Consider the following 22,235-nt stretch of genomic DNA (forward strand, 5'->3'; position numbering starts at 1 on the left):
TTTACCCCAGTGTACTTTAGAGATAATCACCACTTGGAGAGAATCTAGCATTGCCCACCAGAACTCACCTGGAAATTCTGTGACTTTAGACCCATGCTGTCCATTGTGGTAACCACTAGTCTTTAAGTTGTGATTACTGACAACTTAAAATGTGACCATAAGTGTAAAACACATAACAGGTTTCAAAGACTTGGTATAAAAAAAAGTAAAATATGTCACTAATATTTTATATTAATTTTATGTTGAAATAATATTTTGGATATATTAGGTGAAATAAAATATATCATTAAGGGGCTTCCCTGGTGGCGCAGTGGTTGCGAGTCCGCCTGCCGATGCAGGGGATACGGGTTCGTGCCCCGGTCTGGGAGGATCCCACATGCCGCGGAGCGGCTGGGCCCGTGAGCCATGGCCGCTGAGCCTGCGCATCCGGAGCCTGTGCTCCGCAACGGGAGAGGCCACAACAGTGAGAGGCCCGTGTACCGCAAAAAAAAAAAAAAAATATATATATATATCATTAAAATTAATTTCCCCTGTTTCTTTTTACTTCTTTTAACGTAGCTCCTAGAGAATTTAAAAGTACTCATGCGGCTCACATTATATTCCTTCTGGACAACACTGCCTCACGCTTTGATACTTCGCATGAGCCAGTAATACCTTAGACCTTCACTTGGGATGTACCCGTGAGGCTTCTTCATTCAGGAGATGAGCAGGCCATGCCATCCATCTCTGGAATTTCTGAAAAAGAAAGTTATAAGGGAATGATTAAGGAATTATTTCAATATTGAAAACAACTCCTTCTAGGCCTTGTTGTCTTAAAAATAAACCTCATTTTATTCTTAGTTTATAGCAACCATTTCTGTTTTTTAGAGATTATAGTATTAGCTAATATAATCTTGGTAACTGCGTGTTGCAAGTATTTTTTCCAAATTTTAAGTTCATTAGTATTGGTTTTGCTGGTCCTACTGGACTGCCCACTTAACTGATCTCCTGTAATTTTGGCAGACTGAGTGCATCCTGTCAGATGCCTGTGTACTGAAGGAGCATCTCCAGATCAGTCCTCCATAATTGTCTTTGATATCTGTATTAAAGCAGAAAGGATCAGGACTTCAGTCACAAGAATTAAAATTCTCTATTGGAAATACCTCTTGCAATACTCACTTCTAATCTTGTATTTCACCCAGCAGAAAAGATGTGAGTGCTTTCCCAATTCAAGCAACCAATTGAGTTTATTCACAAATTTCTAAAATGTGTTTCTCAAAAAACTTCTAGAATGTGGTTGTATCCTCCCCTAGTTATCCTGGCAGGGTACTGGAAATGAATTGATTTAGTCGAGGGAGACATTCTGTTTACTTTGATAGAAATGGACATGGTTGCACCCTTTGTGAATCTTACTGTGACTGCTTTATAATTATATAGTATACTTATAGTTGAGCGTGCCTTAGAAAAATTTCCCCAAAAGATTTTCTATTCTTGGGAAACCTCTCCAGAGAACTGAGGCTATAGGCAAGTCATTCCATTTTTGTATTTACGCAGTCGGATATGTCATTTTTACTGAATTTAAACTCATTATGCTTTTTAGAATTTAAATTTGGATAGATGATTAAAAGCTATTTAATTGTATATTCAATTCACTGTTAAATCTAAGGCTAAGTGGAACTCTTTTTTCATAGCAATCCGCTATTGTGACAGATGCCAACTTATAAAACCAGATCGCTGCCATCACTGTTCCGTCTGTGATAAGTAAGAAAACCTTTTACTTCTAAAATGTCTACATGCTGGTGGTCTTTTTATTTAATATGTTTCTTTTCTCACCGCTTTCCACATTATTTCCTTTTCTCCTTATTCATGCTTCTCAGACCTTTATTTAGGAAGTATAACCAGCATGGTCCCTTGCATTAATATGAGTGTGGCTGAGGGCCGTGATTGGTTGCCCCTCTCCCCCCAGATTTTCGCTGATATGAATGAAGTGCATGATTTTTCGCAGCTCATACTTGGCTGGTTCTAGTTAACAAGTACTTCTGTGATTCATTTCCCTCTCTATAAAGATAACTCAGCTGGTTTCATGACAGTCAGATGTTATTATATACTTACACGACAAGGACAGTACTACTTGGCTTAAGGTTGGATATTAACGGAAAAGCTTTATCCAGACTTTGTATAAATCTGTTGACATTTTGCACTTTATCTTTAGCGTAAGAGTTGTATATTACATACTGCTTGTTTTTAGAAAATTGTTTTATTTGCATCTTAAAGTATGTATATTTTGAATTTAAAGTTCTACTATTGGATCGTCTAGAATTGGCCGTAGTGTGTTTATTATAGATGAAGCCTTTGGCTACTATTCAGTTTTTAGATAAGTAAATAACTTTGCAATATTTTACTCACCACGACTCTTTTGAAATAGTATTTCCTCTGTGTAATGTATTGGGATTAAAATTTTGTGGGATGTTGAGTTTTGTATGTGTGTTTTTTTTTTAGATGTATTTTGAAGATGGATCATCATTGCCCATGGTGAGTATGGCTCTATACCTAAAGAAGTTTCTGTCCGTTATAACATAACAAGTTGAATCGTAGATCTATTTAAATCTTTTTATAAATGAAATCTTGCCTTAGCTGACCTAGGAGGACCTTTCAGATTAAGTTTCTAGTATTTGTTTAGTTAGCTCAAAAGAGCCTTTATTCAGGAGAGTTTCCGTGAAATAATTTTAACACCAGTAGGTTAACAATGTAAAAGTTATTTTCTCATATTTGCTCAGAACAACTAGTTTTCTTTTTATGCACATGCACAAACACAGAGGTTCTAAACTACTTCTCAGAAATTACACCAAAATGTACACATAAATTATACACGATAGTGCACTCAAAGTTTCTAATAAAGAATGAATTCATCTAGAGCTTTAACAATCTATTTTAAATAAAACTTAACATTTAGGAGTAGAATAGGAAATATACAAATACACACATATGTTTAAACAAGGGTTTCCACTTAGAATTCATTAATATTTTTTTAAAAAGTCTAAATCATGAAATTAGATAACTTAATAGAGGATTGTTTGAAAGATCTATTTAACTAATGAAGGTTGATTTTTCTACCTTAAAATTCTTCATCTCAATGTGCACATCCCTGTGAAAACCACGCTAAAGTTGCCAGCCAGGTCAGATTTAGATATTAAGCATGATCATTCTAAAAGCCTTATCTTCTTTCAGGGATGGCACTAGGGAAAGGTAGACGTGCCCACAAATCTACACCGGGGGTAGGTGGAAACATACATAGTAAATGGTTATCTTAGCTCCCGGAAACAATAGAGGAATGTTGGGTTTGCAATGTTATTTATCTCTTTCCAGGGTACCCTGTACTTTTCTTCACCTAGATTTTCTGCTTTAACATGTCAAGGCTAGTTAATGCCTGTGAGAATAATGCTCCTCTCAGAGAAAGTGGTCAGTAAATAACCTCTCTTTGGAGTATTAATTTTCATTTGAGGTCATTCTTTTGCTTTCCTCATTCTTTCCTTCATTCCATTCATTCTGTTCTCTTTCTCAGCAAGTTCTTTCCCCCTGACATCTCCAGTTATACGTTTTCTTAGCCCTCCTTATACTCCTCTGTTGATCCTTCCAGTAACACCTGCTGTCAGTCCCTCCCCGCCACCACCATATCCCCACCATCCACCTGTGCATTCTCTGCACCTGCGGTGGACAGTTCCCAAGCCCACCCACTGCTCCCACTTTGGGCACTGCCTTTTCTTTGCTTCTCTGCCTGAGGGCTGTCTTATGTCTGGGGGGTTTGTTCAGCTCATAATCCAGGCAATTCAGAAGTGCCAGGGCATTAATGCTTCCAGAGGCCACTCTCACCCAGTGAGGGCCTGGCTAGGAACACATGCTTTCTCGGCTTTTCTCCTCCTTTCTGGATAGCTGGGTGGTCAAGCTGTGATTGAGCAGAGTGGTAAAGAAATCAGGGGCATAGAGTTCACTCCCGTTTTCCTATCTTAAAGTAATAACAGATAGTGGTAATAATGGAGAGCTGGAAACAGGATTAATCCCAAGCTAGTGCACACCTATAAAGCTTGCCATGCCCTTGCTATCCTCAGAAAATTACACATATAGAAATGATGATTTACTATGATAGCAGTCTTTCTGTTTGTTTTTTTTTTTAATTTATTTTTGTCTGCATTGGGTCTTCATTGCTGAGCGCGGGCTTCTCATTGCAGTGGCTTCTCTTGTTGCGGAGCATGGGCTCTAGGCACGCGGGCTTCAGTAGTTGTGGCTCGTGGGCTCAGTAGTTGTGGCTCATGGGCTTAGTTGCTCTGCGGCATGTGGGATCTTCCCGGACCAGGGCTCAAACCTGTGTCCCCTGCATTGGCAGGTGGATCCTTAACCACTGCACCACCAGGGAAGTCCTGATAGCAGTCTTCCTAAACCTGAGATTAATTTGGCTTTAAAAGAAACATAGCATAATTGGATAATCTTTTAAATTTTGACAGACCCTATTAAATAAGGGGAACAGATGTGACCCTAGAGTTTTTAAAAAATGGGTTCAGATTACATGTCTACACACTACCTGTTGTCACCTTCACGCTGCATGGCAATGTGGAAGAAGTTGAATGGACTGACTGCAGTGCCTTTCAGCTTCTGTGTTGCTGCTTCTCTGCACTGTCACCTCCTGTGCTGCAGCCACTGCCCCAGCCACCATCCAGATCCGGGCACTCCCTTGCAGAAAGCAGTAGCCAGGTCAACTTGTGAAGGGTTTGGTGCCGAGGACCTAATATTCACCTGGTGCCAGCTAATGGAGCAGCCATTTTATTTATTTTAAATTTCAAATTAAAATTCTAAATGAAAAAATGTACAGATAATACACACTCGCAGTTCTAAATTCAAAAATAAAAAGGTGCAGGTGTTCTTCTTAGCCCCTCCTCCCCACCTCCTTCCACTCCTCACAGAGAACCAGTGTTGGTTGCTAAATGTCACGTGTGCTTTTCAGATATAAATCTGTATGTGTGCGCTTCCCTGGTGGCGCAGTGGTTGAGAGTCCGCCTGCCGATGCAGGGGTACACGGGTTCGTGCCCTGGTCTGGGAAGATCCCACATGCCGCGGAGCGGCTGGGCCCGTGAGCCATGGCCGCTGAGCCTGTGCGTCCGGAGCCTGTGCTCCGCAACAGGAGAGGCCACAACAGTGAGAGGCCCACGTACCGCAAAAAAAAAAAAAAAAAAAATCTGTATGTGTGCGTGTGCTTAATATTTTTTATACACACAAGAAAATTTTTACACATTTTTTTTTAACACAAGTGTTTGCCTTATGGACTGGGTCTCTGCCTTTTTTTCCCTTCACTTAATATATCCTGGACATTGTTTCATATCAGTATATAAAAGATCTTCTTTACAGCCATTATGTGAATGTGTAACAGTCACTTACTAAGACCTTTAGTATGTTCCCAAACTGTGGGGAACCTTTTTATCCAGGTCTTGTGTATGATTTTGAAGTTCAGTATCTGTCAACTTTTAGTGTTGGAAAGATCATAGAGCCATACCTCTTCTGTTCTCAGTGACTTCAGCCATGTCTGCTGCGGCCAGTTAAGAGTACCCTTCAGGGTGCAGGGGATCAACCTCACACTTCTTTTTTAACTAAAGTGGAGATCCTGTAGTGTTTGCCTTATTGGGTTTCCTGTCAGAGAAGTGCTTTTTCTTTTAATATAAAATTTTCATTTATCAATTAATTATATTAATAGTATACCTTGACATGCTTGCCAGTGGTTAGGTAGCCCTAATTAAATTAAATAATTTTAGCCTCAGTTTATTGAGTGCCTGTAATGTCTAAAGATGATATATCCATATATCTGTAAAAATCTGTAATCCTTATAACAGTGACAGATATTATTAGGAATTACTTGTTTCATTTTTAAAGAAGAGGAAAGTTGAGCCTCAGATAAATTAAAGAGTGGGCTTAAAGTCATATAGCAAGGTTTTTGGACTTCAGAGGCTACTTTCTTTCCATCTTTTTTTTTTTTTTTTGTATTATGTTCTTTTTCCAATTTAGACTCAGAAAGCAATTTCCCTGAAACAGAGCCAAGAGCTATTTACCCTGAATTTAAACAACATATAAGGCGTATTTACCTAGAATGTGTTTTATTTCTCCATATAAAGTCATTCAGACTCAGAAACATGCACTTCCTTTTCAAATTGAGTCTACAGAGTAGTAGGCAGTTAAAATGTCTAACCAAAAGCTGTCTGTCATGATGAGACTGAGAGGTTATTAAAAATAAATATCATTACTGTATATCCTCAAGTTCAAAGTGCCCATCAGACTCTAAAATACCTGGTCTTTATTTACTGACTTTCTCCTGTTTCCTGGCTCTGACATGGCAAATTACACCATGACCCTAAGTAGAAGTTAAAGTAAGCTAAATTACATGTTGTAAAATCTACGTTCAAAATCATTTTCCTTTCTGAAAAAACGCTATTTGTCATCTAATACAAAAGCTGCTTCTTACATTCCTGCAGGAAGAGAAACAGTCTTTCCTGTCCCTTCTCATTTTCCCCTCATCCACAAAAGAGCCGTTGTCTCCATCCACATGTCCAGTCTTAACGCACCCAGCCTTTGTCTGCCCGTTCTCTCCTCTTGAAACCAGCGCACGGAAGCACAGGGAATATCCTGTATCCTTTTGTGACAGAATACATTTAGGCTAGGCTAGTATGGAACTGTTTGCAGTATTATTTCTTGCCATTATTTCGTTCAGATGTCGTAAGAGGCAATCTCAGTACCTGGTTTGCACTCACACTGGAATCTCTAGAACTGCAAATGTTACTGTTTTCATACAGCGTGCACCCACAGTTTTGCCTTCTTTATGCATTTGTCATACACAATACCCTTAAGTTCCAAAATTACTAAATCTAATGCTGTTCCCTTTGCCTTATATTTTTTAAAGTAGAAGATGTACACATTTTCCATTTTTGTTCCAAATTTCTGTTTATTCATAAGCCCAGTGTTTGACTTTTGAATTTTTTTAATTACAAAAATTTTTTTAATTGTACGAACACTCACCATGAGCTCTGTCCTCTTAGCAAAATTTTAACTCCACAGTACAGTTTGCTAACCACAGGCACAGTGTTGTACAGCAGATCTAGAACTTGTTCATCTTGTGTAACTAAGTAAACATTTTTCATATGAACATAGTTGCACCTTAAGAGAGAAAGAAAAATGTTTCAGTTTATTGGCAAAGTCAGTAGAGAGCAAGATTACCTTATACTAACATTAGAGTAGGAACAAAGGTGTTTGAGGAGAAGAAACACCTATGTGTTCTATGCAATGAGTTTATTATACCAATTAACAAAGTGAACCCGTGAAGATAGCAGCCAGTTCCGCTTCGGTGTTGTGTCACATACATTATCTAGGAATTCCCTTGTCTTTATGAAAAGGGGGGAAAAGGCTTTGGTAGAAAAAGTGCGACTGTAAAGTATGAGTTGTATTTGTATTTATGTTTATTGGTACAATAGTTTGAATTCTTACCACCCCTCTTACCAAATAGAGTGATTTCAGAGTAAGGACTGAGAATTATATATCTCCATTTTCGGAATCATAACATATAGAGCTGGCTCTCAGAAAGGATCTCAGAGTGCTTGTTTGACAGATAAGGAAAATGAAATTCTTAGAGACGATAGCACTTTATCGGGGCCACATAGTTATTTAGCATCAAATGTGCACGACAACCTGGCTGTCTGGTTCCCAGTCCTGTTTCTTTTCTTAAACCTACCACTTAATATGCTTTGATAATCTGGTTGATTCAGTGCTATACTGACGGCATGCAAGTAGTCTCTGAAGAAATTTCATCTAATTTGGGAAAACTTGAAAGATTTTTAAATTACTTAATCGTAGTTAGAAATCAAACCCAAAGGTAACACAGAGAAGAACTTAGAAAATTCCTTTTATCTGCTTGGTATTAGTAGATTTCTCACAGTATCTATGCTTAAGGCATGTGTTTATTTGTATAACTGGACAGGAAATATAGGGGTCATGATTGATTAAAGCAGTATTACATATATATCAAATTTTAAAAATCTGAACATAGAAATTCCTTTTTAGTGAAGTGGATGTTTTAATGTTTGTATGTATAAAGAAATCTTCTGAGTTATGCTTAAAGAAATGCCAATAAATTTTAAATGTTAGGAAACAAAATACTTGTATTAAGGTTGAGCATATGTATACCTAGGGTGACAATGTAAAACTCATTGAAAATGTTGTTTTTGTTTTGTTAACAGGGTGAACAATTGTGTTGGATTTTCAAATTATAAATTTTTCCTCCTTTTCTTGGCTTATTCTCTGCTGTACTGCCTTTTTATTGCTGCTACAGATTTACAGTATTTTATCAAATTTTGGACCGTAAGTCATTACCTTGGTGACTTTTTTTGGTATATTATAGATTTTCAGTAGTGAATTAATCCTGACACTAATTTTATAGAAGAGCGCTAACTTATATATAGTCAGTCCTCATTATTCGCAGATTCTGTGTTTGTGAATTCACGTACTTGCTAACATTTATCTGTAACCTCAGAGTCAATACTCAACGTAGCTTTTGTGGTCATTTGCAAACATGCCCAGAGTAGGGAAAATGTGAGTCACCCACGTGCACATTTCTAGTTGAGATCAAACCAGAGGACCTGCTGCCTTCCTGTTGGAACTCACATACTGTAAATAAGTGTGCTTTTTCATTCTATTTAGTGCCATGTCTTTTGCATTTTTGTGCTTTTTTGTTGGTGATTTCATTGTTTAAAAGGTCTTCAAGCCTAGCGCTGAAGTGCTGTCTAGTGTTTGAGCAGAAGAAGAGACTGAGATGTGCCTGATGGAGAAAATACATGTGTTTCCTTCAGACCTGAGTTATGGTGCTGGTGGCTGTGAGTTCTGTTATTTAATATGCATTAAATAAGGTATAAATTAGGTTTTATAAGCAGAAACACACAGAACAAGGTTACGTATTGATCATTTGACAAAAATATTGTGACCAGAGGCTTACAGGACCCTAACGCTGTATCTTCCCAGGAGAAATGGTTCAGGATTCACAAATTCGGTGTTCATGGCAACTTTATAGAACAGCACCACTGCGAATAACGAGAATTGACTATATAAGAAGAATGTTTTTCTTAGTATTGAAAAAATAGAAGTATTTCTTTATGTGTAAAACTACTATTAAACTATTATACCTATAATGTCCTGAATTGTTATTAGGCATTGTATATGCTTTAGGCAGCTCATTTGTTTTCTTCACTGTATATTTTAAACATAAGCAAAATGAACTATGTGTTTTAAATACCCAGAGATATTCCTTACAACACCAAACAATGGTAAAAAATAACAGTTATCCCCTGTAGGGTTGCTTTATTACAGTCATTAAATTATCCTTTCTTATGGTAAGGCTTTCTGAAGTGCTAGATCACTGATGTGAGATTTGAACCACATTCAATACTAAAGATTTATTGAATCCTGTTATGTGCCAGTTGTATTGCTAAGTGCTAGGAATCCACAGGTGAATGAACGTGGCCTAGCGTTCAAGGATACTTCCAGTGTCCAGCTGGAAGAATGATCTCTAATGAATGTCTGAGAGCCTGTGGCCTCACTGCTCCTCATTCCTGTGGATGGTTTTATTTCCGTACCACAAATAAATTTGTAAAGGAACGACTGGTTTTCACTGTGATGACTCTGCTGTCACAAGCTATCAGTGAGATCTTGTGACCTGGGTCAATCTGACAGGTACTACAGGATATTGAAACAGAATATCAGAAGGGGACACGTCCTGGCCGCTCTGGTGCTTCACTAAGTGTCCCCAAGCCTGCCATTCTAGAGGGACTCCAGATCTCCTTGGACATACGAACAAGGAGCAGTCTGGTTTTGCTTTGAGATGGCCTTTTTCATCCCATGGGTACTGTAAGGTTTATTTTAGACAGGTGTTATAAACTAGTGTTGATCTTTTTTGTGACGACGTTGTTTAAAGTAGCTTGAAGTATTATTGTGGATGTGTTCTGTGTGTTTGTAGTTGATGCTGTTGTTTGTAGTGATGTAAAACATCAATGAGGAGAGTAGCTAAATTGTGCCAATTAACCTTCCATTTTCTGGCATTATAATCAAACTGTTTAAGCATTTGTAAATCTGGAGTATGTTAACAAAACATTTTCAGGAAGTAAATTAAAAGCTATATTTTATAGCTTGTTTTATCTTGTTCCCTACTGATACAGTTGACACACATCATAATTTTTCTATGAATTTGGTTATACAAAAGAAAATATCCCAAATTTTAATGTATTTTCCATATATACATATATATTCATGTTCTAGTAAACATTTATTCGAACCTGAAGATGTATTTTTTCCTCAAAGTTTTAACATAAAGCCATATATCTTTCTCCATACCTAAATTTAAGAAAAATTTTATGGAAAAAATCTTACTTATAAAAGTAGGGGAATACCTATCCCTTTGACAAAACATTTTATTTTCTTCCTTTCTTTATAGAATGGCCTACCTGATACTCAAGCCAAGTTCCATATTATGTTTTTATTCTTTGCTGCAGCTATGTTTTCTGTCAGCTTGTCTTCTCTGTTTGGCTATCATTGTTGGCTAGTCAGCAAAAATAAATCTACATTAGGTGAGTATCCAATTATTGTAGTTAACAGAACTTTAAATACAAAACCAAATAGTCATCAGAAGTTGCTGTATGATTAAATGCTAACCTGTCCTGAAGCTGTAAAATCATTCTTGTTTCCCACATTGTCTTGTGGGAGAAATACAAATTCACTCATTCCATATATTTTTTGACTGTCCATTGTGTGTAAAGCATTGTGTATATACAGTGGTTAGCAAGGGTGAAATAGTCTAGTGAGGGACACAGAAAATCAATAACCAAACATAAACGTAATTACAAAATGTGAAGTGCTTCGAAAGAAACAAACAGGATGTTCAGGTATGAGTCAAGGTCTGGGGATGGTAGAAGGGAACCTATTTAGATGGAGTGGTCAGGGAAGAGCTCACAAAAGCAAAAAGTATATTTAAACTAAGAAGTCAGAGCCAGAACATCTCAGGCAGAGAAAACAGTATGTTCAGAAGCCCTGCAGAGATGGGATACAGCAAAAGCAGTGCTTAGCAGGAAATGTATAGCTATAAATGCTTACATTAAAAAAGAAATACCTCAAATCAATAACTTTACACCTTAAGGAACTATGAAAAGAAGAGCAAAAAGTAAACCCAAAGCCAGAAGAAGGTGGGAAATAATAAAGATTAGACAGGACATTATGGAAACAGAATTCTAAAAAACAGAAGATCAATGAAATCAATAATTCGTTTATTGAAAATATCAACAAATATGACAAGCCTATAACTAGAAAGCAAAAAAGAGGACTCAAATCATGAAAATGAGAAATGAAAGTGGGAACATGACTACCAACCTTGCAGAAATAAAAAAGTTTAATTAGGTAACCTTGGGACTTCCCTGGTGATGCAGTGGTTCAGAATCTGCTTGCCAATGCAGGGGACACGGGTTCAAACCCTGGTCCAGGAAGATCCCACGTGCCATGGAGCAACTAAGCCCACGCACGGCAATGAAGACCCAACGCAGCCAAAAAATAAATTAAAAAAAAAAATTAGGTAACCTAGATGTAATGGACAAATTCCTAGAAACACAATCTACCAGTGTGACTCAAGAAGAAATAAAAACCTGAATAGACTTATAAGTAAGGAGATTGAATCAGTAATTTAAAATCTCCCAACAAAGAAAAGCTCAGGACCAGTTGGCTTCACTGATGAATTCTATCAAACACTTAAGAATTAACATGAATTATTCTCAAACTATGCCCAAAATCAGGAGAGGAGGAAACATTTCCTAAGTCATTCTGTGAGGCCAACATTGCCCTAATACTAAAGTCAGACAAAGACATCACAAGAAAAGAAAGCTATAGACCAATATTCCTTATGAATATAGGTGGAGAAATTCCCAATAACATATCTGCAAATCCAGCAGCATGTTAAATCCTACTTCGTCATGGTATATAACCTTTTATCCCAGGAATGCAAGGGTGGTTCAGTGTATAAAAATCAATCAATGGTAATATACCACATTAATAGAATGAAGGGGAAAAAAGCACATTTTTATCTCAACTGTAACAGAAAAAGTGTTTGACAAAATACAACGCCCTTTGATGATAAAAACACTTAAGCTGGAATGGAAGGGAACTTCTACAACCTGACAAGGACTTTATGAGAACTTCTCAGCTAATATGATACTCAGTGGTGAAAAATAAACCTTTGCCCTAAATAAATAAACCAAGGATTCCGTCTTTCACTATTGCTGTTCAGCACTGTACTGGAAATTCTAGCCAGAGAAATTACTCAAGAAAAGAAATTAAGGCATTCAAATTGCACAGGAAGACGTAAAACTATTGTTTTTGTGGATGAAATGATCTTATATATAGAAAATCGTAAAGAATCCACAATAAAAACTATTAGAGCTAATAAAATCTGCAAAGTTGCATGATCAATATGCAAAAAAATCAGTTGTGTTTCTATATACTATCAATGAACCATCCCAAAGAGATTATTGAAATTTCTATTACAATTTCAATGGCCTTTCATGCATAAATGGAAAAGCTAATCTTCAAATTCATATGGAATTTCAAGGGACCCCAAATAGCAAAAACAATATCCACCAAAAAAAATTGTTAAGTTCTTCCTGTTTATAAAACTTGCAACAAATCTATAGTAATCAAAAGAGTGTGATACTGGCTATGAGATTCCATTATTATAATAGTCAGTGAAGATTAATTGTAGTATATAGTCAGTGAATGTTCATTTTTAGGATTCAGGTGAAATCTTATCCCAGCAAGTACTATTAGGGTGAAAATATTGGTATAATAATTTCTAAACAAAGTACCTTATTTCAAATTATATGTAGAGCAATTAAATTATTTTTCAAACGTATATTTTTCTACTAGCTTTTAACTTCTAGAAACGTCTAGATTTAACTTGTAACACTGAAAGGACTTCCTCTGGACAGTATGGTCCTATAATTATTCAAGCGTTTTATAAAAAGCTATATAACCTAGGTTGATAAATGTTAAGGATCTTGCAAATCACATTTTTCATAGTACCATGACTCTGCTAGTTATATTTTTCCTTTTTTAAATTATGGGCAGAAATCATTACACTTCTATGTTTATTTGCACCCCAAAACTAACATGTTAGATTTTGCATCTCGGCATTATTTAAGAAGAAAATGTAGCATCATAGACAGAACTTTGATGACCTTGTTCAAGTTCCACTTCTGTCATTTATTTTTTGTGATATTTTGAGCAAGTTGCGCGGTCTCTCTGAACCTCAGCTTCCATATGCAGAGTGGGCATAACCAGCTATGATGTACGGCTCTGCATTGGACCCTGGTTTGGACAAAGAGCTTTAAAGTACATTTTTGATCAGCTAGAAAAAAAATTATGATTGGATGAGATAAAATTTTGATGAAATTGGAAAATGGAATTTATTAACTGAAAAAAGGTTGTAGAATGTATCTTTAGTCGCACTTTGGTTAAAAAAATGTACATTTGTAATTATTTTCTCTATCCATCCAGCCGTCCATTTAATAAAGATTTAGAAGATGTAAAGTTTTATTTACTTGTTTGCATTTTCTAATTTTCTGCAATGCAGATGTGCTGCTGCAAGAATAAAAGGGTTACTTAAAAACTAAAATAGATCTAATCATATTTTATGTTTGTTTTAAAAGAATAGACAGTCATCATTGCAGGGCTGTTGATAGGCACAGAAGCAGTCACAGGAGGCTAGCCATTGGTTTTCAGAGTTTCTTCATTTAATTCCGTCATTTCTAACTATAGGGGTTGCTAGATGATGTGCTCTTTACTCATGTGATTGCTCTACCATCTTTTCTAGAGGCATTTAGAAGTCCAGTATTTCGACATGGAACAGATAAGAATGGATTCAGCTTGGGTTTCAGTAAAAATATGCGACAGGTTTTTGGTGATGAGAAGAAGTACTGGTTGCTACCCATTTTTTCAAGGTACTTTGTTGTGAAAATTTTCAGGGTTTAGACTGAAAATGGAAGTAATCCAACAAAAGAACTCTGTAATTCTGCATAAAAACTATTTTTTACAGTATTATTTTATGACTCACTGTTATATCAATGTGGAAATCAGTTGACTCACATCTCCATAAACATACCACATTCGAGCCAATGTCTGATACACACGTTTTGTCCATAATATAACTATGTTCTACTCACAGAGATCATCTTTTTTACTGCATAATTGTAAGTTTTTATTCTAATTACAGTCTAGGTGATGGCTGCTCCTTTCCAACTTGCCTTGTTAACCAGGATCCTGAACAGCCGTCTACTCCTGCAGGATTGAATTCATCATCTAAAAAGTGAGTCCATTTTTTTTTTTTCTATTTTACTTTCAAAGAATATACTTTATCCTCTTGCGTCCTTCAATTATATGTTCCTTTGAAAAAAATTTTTAAGAACTTAAGATAATTTACTACACTGGTTTCTACCTGGAATGAGGGTAAGAGGAAAGTATGACTGGGGAGGGTTACATAGGGAGCTTCAGTCATAATTATAAAATTCTGTTATCAATCTGGGTGGTCAGTAAACAGGTGTTAACTCTCTATACATTTTTGTTAACAGAAATAAATTATGATTTTTTTAAATGTGGTGCTTAAAAGAAAATAACGTAAGTCCAAATTAGTCCCCCTAGTGATCAGGTGAGCAGACAGGGTAAACTTTCCCTCTGACCCTCCGGGCCTTTCTTCTCGGCCGTAACCGTTATAAAGAGATCAAAAAACTTCCCTGCCTGGATCAGGCCTTTGGAGATGAAGTGGAATCCCAGACATCTGCTTGACAGTCCCGTTAGCAATGGGCACCATATCCTTGGTACTCTTCCAAGACCTCTAAGCATGATCTGAGCCATTTCTGTGGAGAGAGAAAGGAGGGAGTCTTGGAAATTCATTGTCTGGAGACTTTGGTTACTGCTTTAAGTCTCTTTTGGTTCCAGTCTATCAGGCATTTGAGGAAGACCTGAAATTGGATTCTGACTTGGCTACTAACTGCCAAAAGGCAAAACTATCTAAACGTTTCAAAATGCTCTACCTGAAGTTTTAAGTTGAAACATTTTTTTACATGTTCAAGACAGACTTTTTTTTTTGATGTGACCATACCTCTAATTTTTAAATGAAAGCCAATAGTAAAAGCATGACCATAATATCGTTAAATTTTAAAGGTTTTCTTAGTTGCTGGAATGCTGTGTTCACAGCACCTATGCTTATAGTCTCCCCATCTAGTTCGTGTTTCTTATTGATCACAGCGCTTTGTCCCTTGGAGCCTGATGTGACCCCAGCATCCATCCCAAGGTGGTGATTCTGGCAGCCATTCCAAAGTCATCTTAAATTGTCATGAGATGAAACCTATTTGCCCCCCCCCCATCCCTAGAGTGAGCTATGTGCAGTCCAGGCTCTACCAGTTAGTTAATGAGGAGGCCGTTCTCATGTGTGTCACAGGGACATTCAAAGGCACCAGAGTCTTACTGGGTCCTGCCCTGTGAGTTTTGGCTTTAAAATTCCACAGAGCTAAATGCTAATTTTTTTTTTATATACCTCAGGGCAGAAAAATCTAGTTTTAATAAATTACTTAGAATGCTTTCCTGCTTTTATAAAAGTTAACAGTAGTTTTCAATAATATTTTTTTATCCTTGTTAAGAGGTTTTTGTAGTTTAAGACTATTTGGGTTTTAGAGATAGTATCTCTCCTACTAAATGTACAATGGGCATTGGGAGAAATCCTAGTTCTGGCACTGTTACCCAGCTAGGTGATCTAGAAGAGGTCACGTAACCTCTCCGGGCTTCTCTTCCCTTTCCTTTAAATGTTGAGATTGGATTTTGACAGCTAAAGTCTCTTCTACAAAATTCTATAATCTCCCCCGATTAGCCCCTATGAATTGTCTATGGCTAGTGCTGGTCTCCCCTGTGTACTCCAGAGTTGTATATTTGATTGTCTACACAGTGGTCCCACCTAAACATCTAAAAGTCATTGCCAGCTGAACAGGTGCAAAGCAGAACTCTTGATTCCAAGCCATCTCTACCCTTGCCCCACCCAAAACTCGATTCTTCTTCATTCTTTCATGTATCAGTAGTAGTGACCTCCATTCTCCCAGATGCTCAGGCCAGAAACTTGGGAGTCATACTAGATTCCTCTCTTTCAGGGACCCTGTATATACAGATGTAGATCCTGTCAGATGTCCCCTCCAGATATATCTATAACCTGGATACTTTCTTACCACCTCCAAGGCTGCTTTCCTGGTCCAAGCCATCATTTCTCACATGGATTATTTCAGTACCTTCGTTCCTGACCTTTCTGATTCCATGTTTGCCCTCCTCCAGTTTATTCTCCATTAAAATGTCAGAGTGATCCTTTTAAAGCGTAAATCATATTGTGTCACTCTTCTGCTCAGAACCCTCCACTGATTGTCCATCTTGCTTAGAATAAAAGCTAATGAATGTCCTTACCTTGCGCTGACTAATCTCTTCCCCAACACCTCTCGATGTCACCCCGTACCACCTTCCCGGCACTCACAATCCTCAGACACACGGATCTTGCTGGTCCTCAGGTATACCAGGCATGTTCCTTATTTAGCGGCTTTGTACTTGCCAGTTCCTATTCCTAAAGGTTCTTCCTCTGGATATCTGAACGGTCTGTGCCTTCACTTCACTTTCTGCTCAGGTGTAGCTTTACAGTAGAGGCCGCCTTTGGAAACCCTTGGATAATTGTAACTTGCCCCTCCATTCCCTTCATACTGTCTTTTACTGTCGTCAGAGCTCTCCTTACCACCTGACTTACTATATATTTATTATACTTCTTCCTCAGTTACAACAGAACTTCCATGAGATCAAAGACTTTCCTCACTGATGTAACAGATACTCAATGAGTATTGTTGAATGAGTGGATCCTTGCCATTTGTTAGATTCCTGTTAGCAGTAATGAATCTCCAAGCAGTCCTTAAACCAGGACTTAGTTAGCTGTACTTGGTCTAAGGTCCCTTTCCTGAGGAATAATTAGAATTAGAGTAAAAGAGATATTTCATATGAATAGGAGACAAGCTTTTCTTTTTTAAGATTTTCCTCCCAAAATTTTAGTAAGGGGTTGTTAAAGCAGCACAAAATTGAAATAGTGTCAAATTTTAGATATGAGGTAATTGTTAAGGAGCAAAGGCATATCCTTTAAAAAATATAATAGTTATAGTCAACTAAAATATGTGAAATTACTCTTGGAAGAATTTTAAGTGGGTTTTTCTTTTGAACATTATTATAATTTCTGTTTTGGTGTGTTGTAAAATAATACACTAATAGTTTCTGTGCCAATAATTTTTTTAATCTAAGTGAAATGCTATTTTATGTACATTTTTTTCATACCATCTAATATGTCATATGTGGCATGTCTACTTAAATTTTAAAACCTAAAGTCTTTCTTTTAAACTCTTTATTTACCAAATTAAACATCAGATTTTTAAGACCTGACAATGTCAGATGTTTTCAACATTCCTGCAAGATAACGTTCAAATTTGTTGTTTCAGTTTTATAGAGAAAGATAGAGAATTCTTTGTTCGAGACCAGTTAGGCCACTTTAGAAACAATAAGTAGGTCAGTTTTTCTCAAACTTATCTTTCTACCATCATCTTCATATATTTTTTCCCATATTTTTTCCACTTGTAAAATTAATTTTTCTTTAATATTTTTATTTAAATTGCCACTTAAATTTTTTTAAACCAAACTTTATATCACTGTCATAAATGAGAAATTAGTATAATTTGCCATAGAATATAACTTAAAAAAAAATAAAATCAATAATAAAATACTGTTAAGTTCTAACTAGATTCCCTTACCTGCTAAAGTCTTAGGCTGAGGCCTGTTCTCCATATTAAGAATGGAGATTTGCCAAAGTCAGAGATTGTCATTGTATCGTAATCAGAAGAAAGAAAAGTGAACTGAAGCAAGAACGCTTTTTTCATTGTGAGTCAGTGTGATTTAATGCCTTGTTCCTGTTTTCCCCAAATTCTCTTGTGTAACTCCTACAATTATCTTGCACCACAAGTGGGTTGAGTTCCATCCTTTGCAAAACACTCACTCTAATACTATCAAGAGTTAACCTAATGATCATGATGATAATTATTGTTATTCAGTCCTGAAAACCATCAATTTCCTGCAAAGCCATTGAGAGAGTCCCAGAGCCACCTTCTTACTGATTCTCAATCTTGGACAGAGAACAGCACAAACCTGGGAAAAGGTAAAGCTGGTAAGAGTATGCTTGTTCGGCTATTTCGATATATTTTATTTTTAAAAGGTGAAAGTGGTAAAAATTTTTCATTCTTATTAGCTGTAGAATTTTTCTTGTTTTGGAGGCAGACTACCGTTGTAAATATAGAACTGTTTTCAAAGAACTGCTTGTGAAGTGCTTTGATTAATGTCTGGAAGCTGTAGAAAATCATTTTGTGAAAAATAGATTTACATGGCCTTTTTCCAATTTAGAAAACCAAATCTTTATTACCGCATATTAAATAAACTGATAAACTCAAAATATAATTTATTTAAAAATTGGAAAAAGTGCAGTAAGCTCAGACAAAAGGTTGAAAACTATCTACTGAAAGGGATCTCAAATTATGTAGTTTTTACTCAAAAGTTTTATCCATTTCAAAATGTCGAAGTAAAGCCATTGCAGAATTGCTATAACTTTAGCTACCTGTCATTTCTTCATATCCCACTCACAGTTCTCTTGTTATTGTTGATTTGACTCTTTTGATGATTTGGGTCAATATAGGTTATTGGCAAAAAACAAGGAAGTGTTTGAAGGCAGACAGACCTGATATCAAATCCCAATTTGGGCACCTAATCAGTGTGTGGTATTTGTTAAGTTACTTAACCTCCTTTAGACTTAGCTTCATCTTTAACATACTACTTATTTCTCAGGGTTGTTAAGTATTAAACAAAATACGTGATCATATGTGCAGGGGTGTGTATATATTATATGTGTGGTCTCCTGAGTGCAAAACCATGCATGCTCAATTAAGGCACTGTTAGCCAGAAAATCTCCAAATTGACCTATTTAAGTCTTCAAATGTTTCCCCTTCATTTCTAGTCTTTTCTTCAAACCTTTTCCTAGTGCTTGCCTGACACTGGCTTACTGCACTTTAAAGTGTTTCCTGGTTTATTTGAAATCTCTTTGGGATTTAGTGAAAAACAAACAGATAGTCCTGAGTAAAAATTCCTAAGTCATTATTTAATATATAATCAGTCACATTCTCTCTTTCTTTAAAGAGTCTTGTTCTTGAGAAATGCGTACGCCCTCTGAAGATCCCCGTGATTTGAGTATTCATAATTTGGTCTGTCTCTTCACCTTCAAACATTCCATTCCATTTTCCAGTCTATGGGAGGGACTAGGTATTACCTGAACAAAATTGATGACACCTGTTTGCCTTTTGAATCCCTCAGTTTCCTTAGAGACAAAGAAGTGATGTATATTTGGGGGGTAGAAAGACAAAGAACTGTCTTTCAGAAGAGATTCATATTTCACTTTATAGTTCTACATTAATGTAGAAGTGATATTCTGGTTTCTGTGTGCTGTTAGTTTGGAGACATAGATTAATTTTCTGTTACTGTGATAGATAAATTGAGAAATTATTTAAAGTTTAAAGGATGGTGTAAAAGAAGGAAGAGAAATATGAAAATGGTGAGATGAGAAAGGGCTCCAAGATTAGTTTGACAAGAATGAGGTCGGTAGATGAAGAATTAGAAAACAGTGATTTAAGGTAGTGTGAGAAGTGCCAGGCTCAGTGTTTCTTACATTATTTTATTCACACCCCTACTTCCTCAGGTGTATATATTTAACTGTTTTTAAAGTGCTTTTTTTGTGACACCGGTTGTGGCGAACTGTACTGTATGTGTGTGTGTGTTCTATACAACATCTTCTAAATACCCATACTACGTACAGGTCACTTTTGGAAAAACACTGGTAGGATTCATGACTGAATAAACAAGTCTCTGCCTATTTGTTCAAAAGCAACAACAAAAATTGCTAACTTATGTTCTTTCTTGAAGGTATGAGCAATCCTGCACTTACCATGGAGAATGAGAATTAACTCTTCTAACAAAATTTACTCATACTTCACGGAAGTAAGAAAAGCTTTTCCTTTATTGTTATGTTTTATATTTTCAACAGTTCTCTAGCTCTCCTAGGGCAAATAGTTGCCATAAACATTTATTTATTTTTTTTTTTATAAATTTATTTATTTATTTTTGGCTGCGTTGGGTCTTTGTTTCTGCGCACGGACTTTCTCCAGTTGAGGCGAGAGGGGGCCCCTCTTTGTTGCGGTGCACGGGCTTCTTACTGTGGTGGCCCCCCACCCCGTTGTGGAGCAGGGGCTCCAGGGGCACGGGCTACAGTAGTTGTGGCACGCGAGCTCAGTAGTTGTGGCTCACAGGCTCTAGAGCGCAGGCTCAGCAGTTGTGGCGCACAGGCCTAGTTGCTCCGCAGCATGTGGGATCCTCCTGGACCGGGGCTCGAACCCAGGTCACCTGCATTGGCAGGCGGATTCTCAACCACCGCACCACCAGGGAAGTCCCAGCATTTACTTATGAGTGACTCAAATACAATGTCTTAGCTGACCCTTGGGATTGCATCAGTCATGCTGGAGACCTCTGGACATGGATTTAGCTTGAATGTTAGCTAGTACTTAGGTTAACTTGATAAAATATAAGTTGAACAAAATTCATTTTTACAGTAATGCATTAAATAGCAAAGGTTGATCCTAAAATATTGAATTCTACATGACAATTGTCTTGTCATTTCATAGGATCATGCAATTTTTTTTTTCTTTCCTTCAGGATATCCAGTGGTCTTATTCTTGACCACCCATTAGTTGAATCTCACTGGGTCTAAATACAAGATAATTATATCTTGTTAGCACAAATCTCTGCCACCCCTATTTTTGGTCACAGTAGGACCCCAGAGCATGTGTCATCCTTAAAATACTAGGTGTTCCAAGTCATTTTCTTTAACCCGTAATTTTTTTAAACCTGTAGTTCCAAATTAGTTTCCTTAAAGTGAAATCTATTTATAAGGCTGCGGTCAATAAAAAGCTACAGTAAGGAGCCCCTTTGGAACAAAGCCATAAACATCTTAACAAATCAAACAACTATGTGTACTGTTCCAGTAAACAATATGAAGAATTGGACTTGTGGTTGTCAAGGGGGAGGGCGGTGGAAGGGAAAAGGATTGGGAGTTTGGGATTAGCAGTTGCAAACTATTATATATCGGATAGATAAACAACAAGGTCCTGCTGTATAGCACAGGGAACTATTCAATAGCCTTGATAAACCAGAATGGAAAAGAATATGAAAAAGAATATATGTATATATGTATAACTGAATCACTTTGATGTACAGCAGAAATTAATACAACATTGTAAATCAACTGTACTTCAATAAAATTTTTAAAAATTAAAAAAATATATGAAGAATTGAACATTGAAATTATCAAGATAACTCTCTACTTATAAAACTGTGACCTAGCAAGAGAGTAGCACCTAAAACAAAATTGTGTCGAAGTAGTTCATGGATATCTGGTTTTTATTTTACTTGGTTTTGGTTTTGATGAATAGCCATGTAATTCTGTGTGCCATTTGGCCAGTGTTTTGGTTTTAGATTACTCTATATGATGGTATAGTAGATCAGATTGATTGTAACTATGGTTAGGATCGTGAGAATTTAATGTTCTTAATTTAGTTAATTAGTGAATACAGTGTAAATTTCTGGAAATAATTCTTAAAATATAACTGATCATATAAATATGAATCATTAGCTAATACCACAAGCAAAGTATTTTACAGAACATAGTTCTGTAAAGCATACAAAGTTTCACAGGATTTTTTTTAGTACGTTGAATTAGTTATAATTACCATTGTATGTGAGGTTATCTGTGTGAAATATTTTATAAGCTTACATAGTAACGTAACTTTGTGTGTAAATCCGGTAGATTTCCCAGTATTTTGACAAGATCAGTGTTGTGTTTGTTCATCATTATTCTCGACCCTTTGCAGTGCCAGACACATAGTAGGTTCTAAATAAACAGTTGGTAAATGGGCGATAAAATAACATCATTGATGTTTAATATCTCACAGAAAGTTGATGTTATTACACTTAAATATATGACAGTAGTG

The 22,235-nt window shown here is 36.5% G+C and overlaps 1 protein-coding gene across 3 annotated transcripts in view; it reads left to right on the forward strand.

Annotated features, from left to right (window-relative positions):
* Positions 1–22,235, forward strand: part of ZDHHC2 (zinc finger DHHC-type palmitoyltransferase 2) — a 66,855-nt gene that overhangs the window by 41,225 nt on the left and 3,395 nt on the right. For 2 of the 3 annotated variants that reach the window (XM_067722077.1, XM_067722075.1), the window contains 8 exons: positions 1,671–1,740; positions 2,479–2,511; positions 8,247–8,367; positions 10,490–10,622; positions 13,907–14,033; positions 14,306–14,398; positions 18,204–18,316; positions 20,116–20,190. In XM_067722077.1, coding sequence (XP_067578178.1) covers positions 1,671–1,740; positions 2,479–2,511; positions 8,247–8,367; positions 10,490–10,622; positions 13,907–14,033; positions 14,306–14,398; positions 18,204–18,316; positions 20,116–20,156 — 731 coding nt within the window. In that variant the 3' untranslated portion in view covers positions 20,157–20,190. The remainder of the gene's footprint in view (positions 1–1,670; positions 1,741–2,478; positions 2,512–8,246; positions 8,368–10,489; positions 10,623–13,906; positions 14,034–14,305; positions 14,399–18,203; positions 18,317–20,115; positions 20,191–22,235) is intronic. The other variant, XM_067722076.1, reaches the window with a different exon arrangement.

The sequence above is a fragment of the Pseudorca crassidens genome, chromosome 21, assembly GCF_039906515.1.
Source record: "Pseudorca crassidens isolate mPseCra1 chromosome 21, mPseCra1.hap1, whole genome shotgun sequence".
NCBI lineage: Eukaryota > Metazoa > Chordata > Mammalia > Artiodactyla > Delphinidae > Pseudorca > Pseudorca crassidens.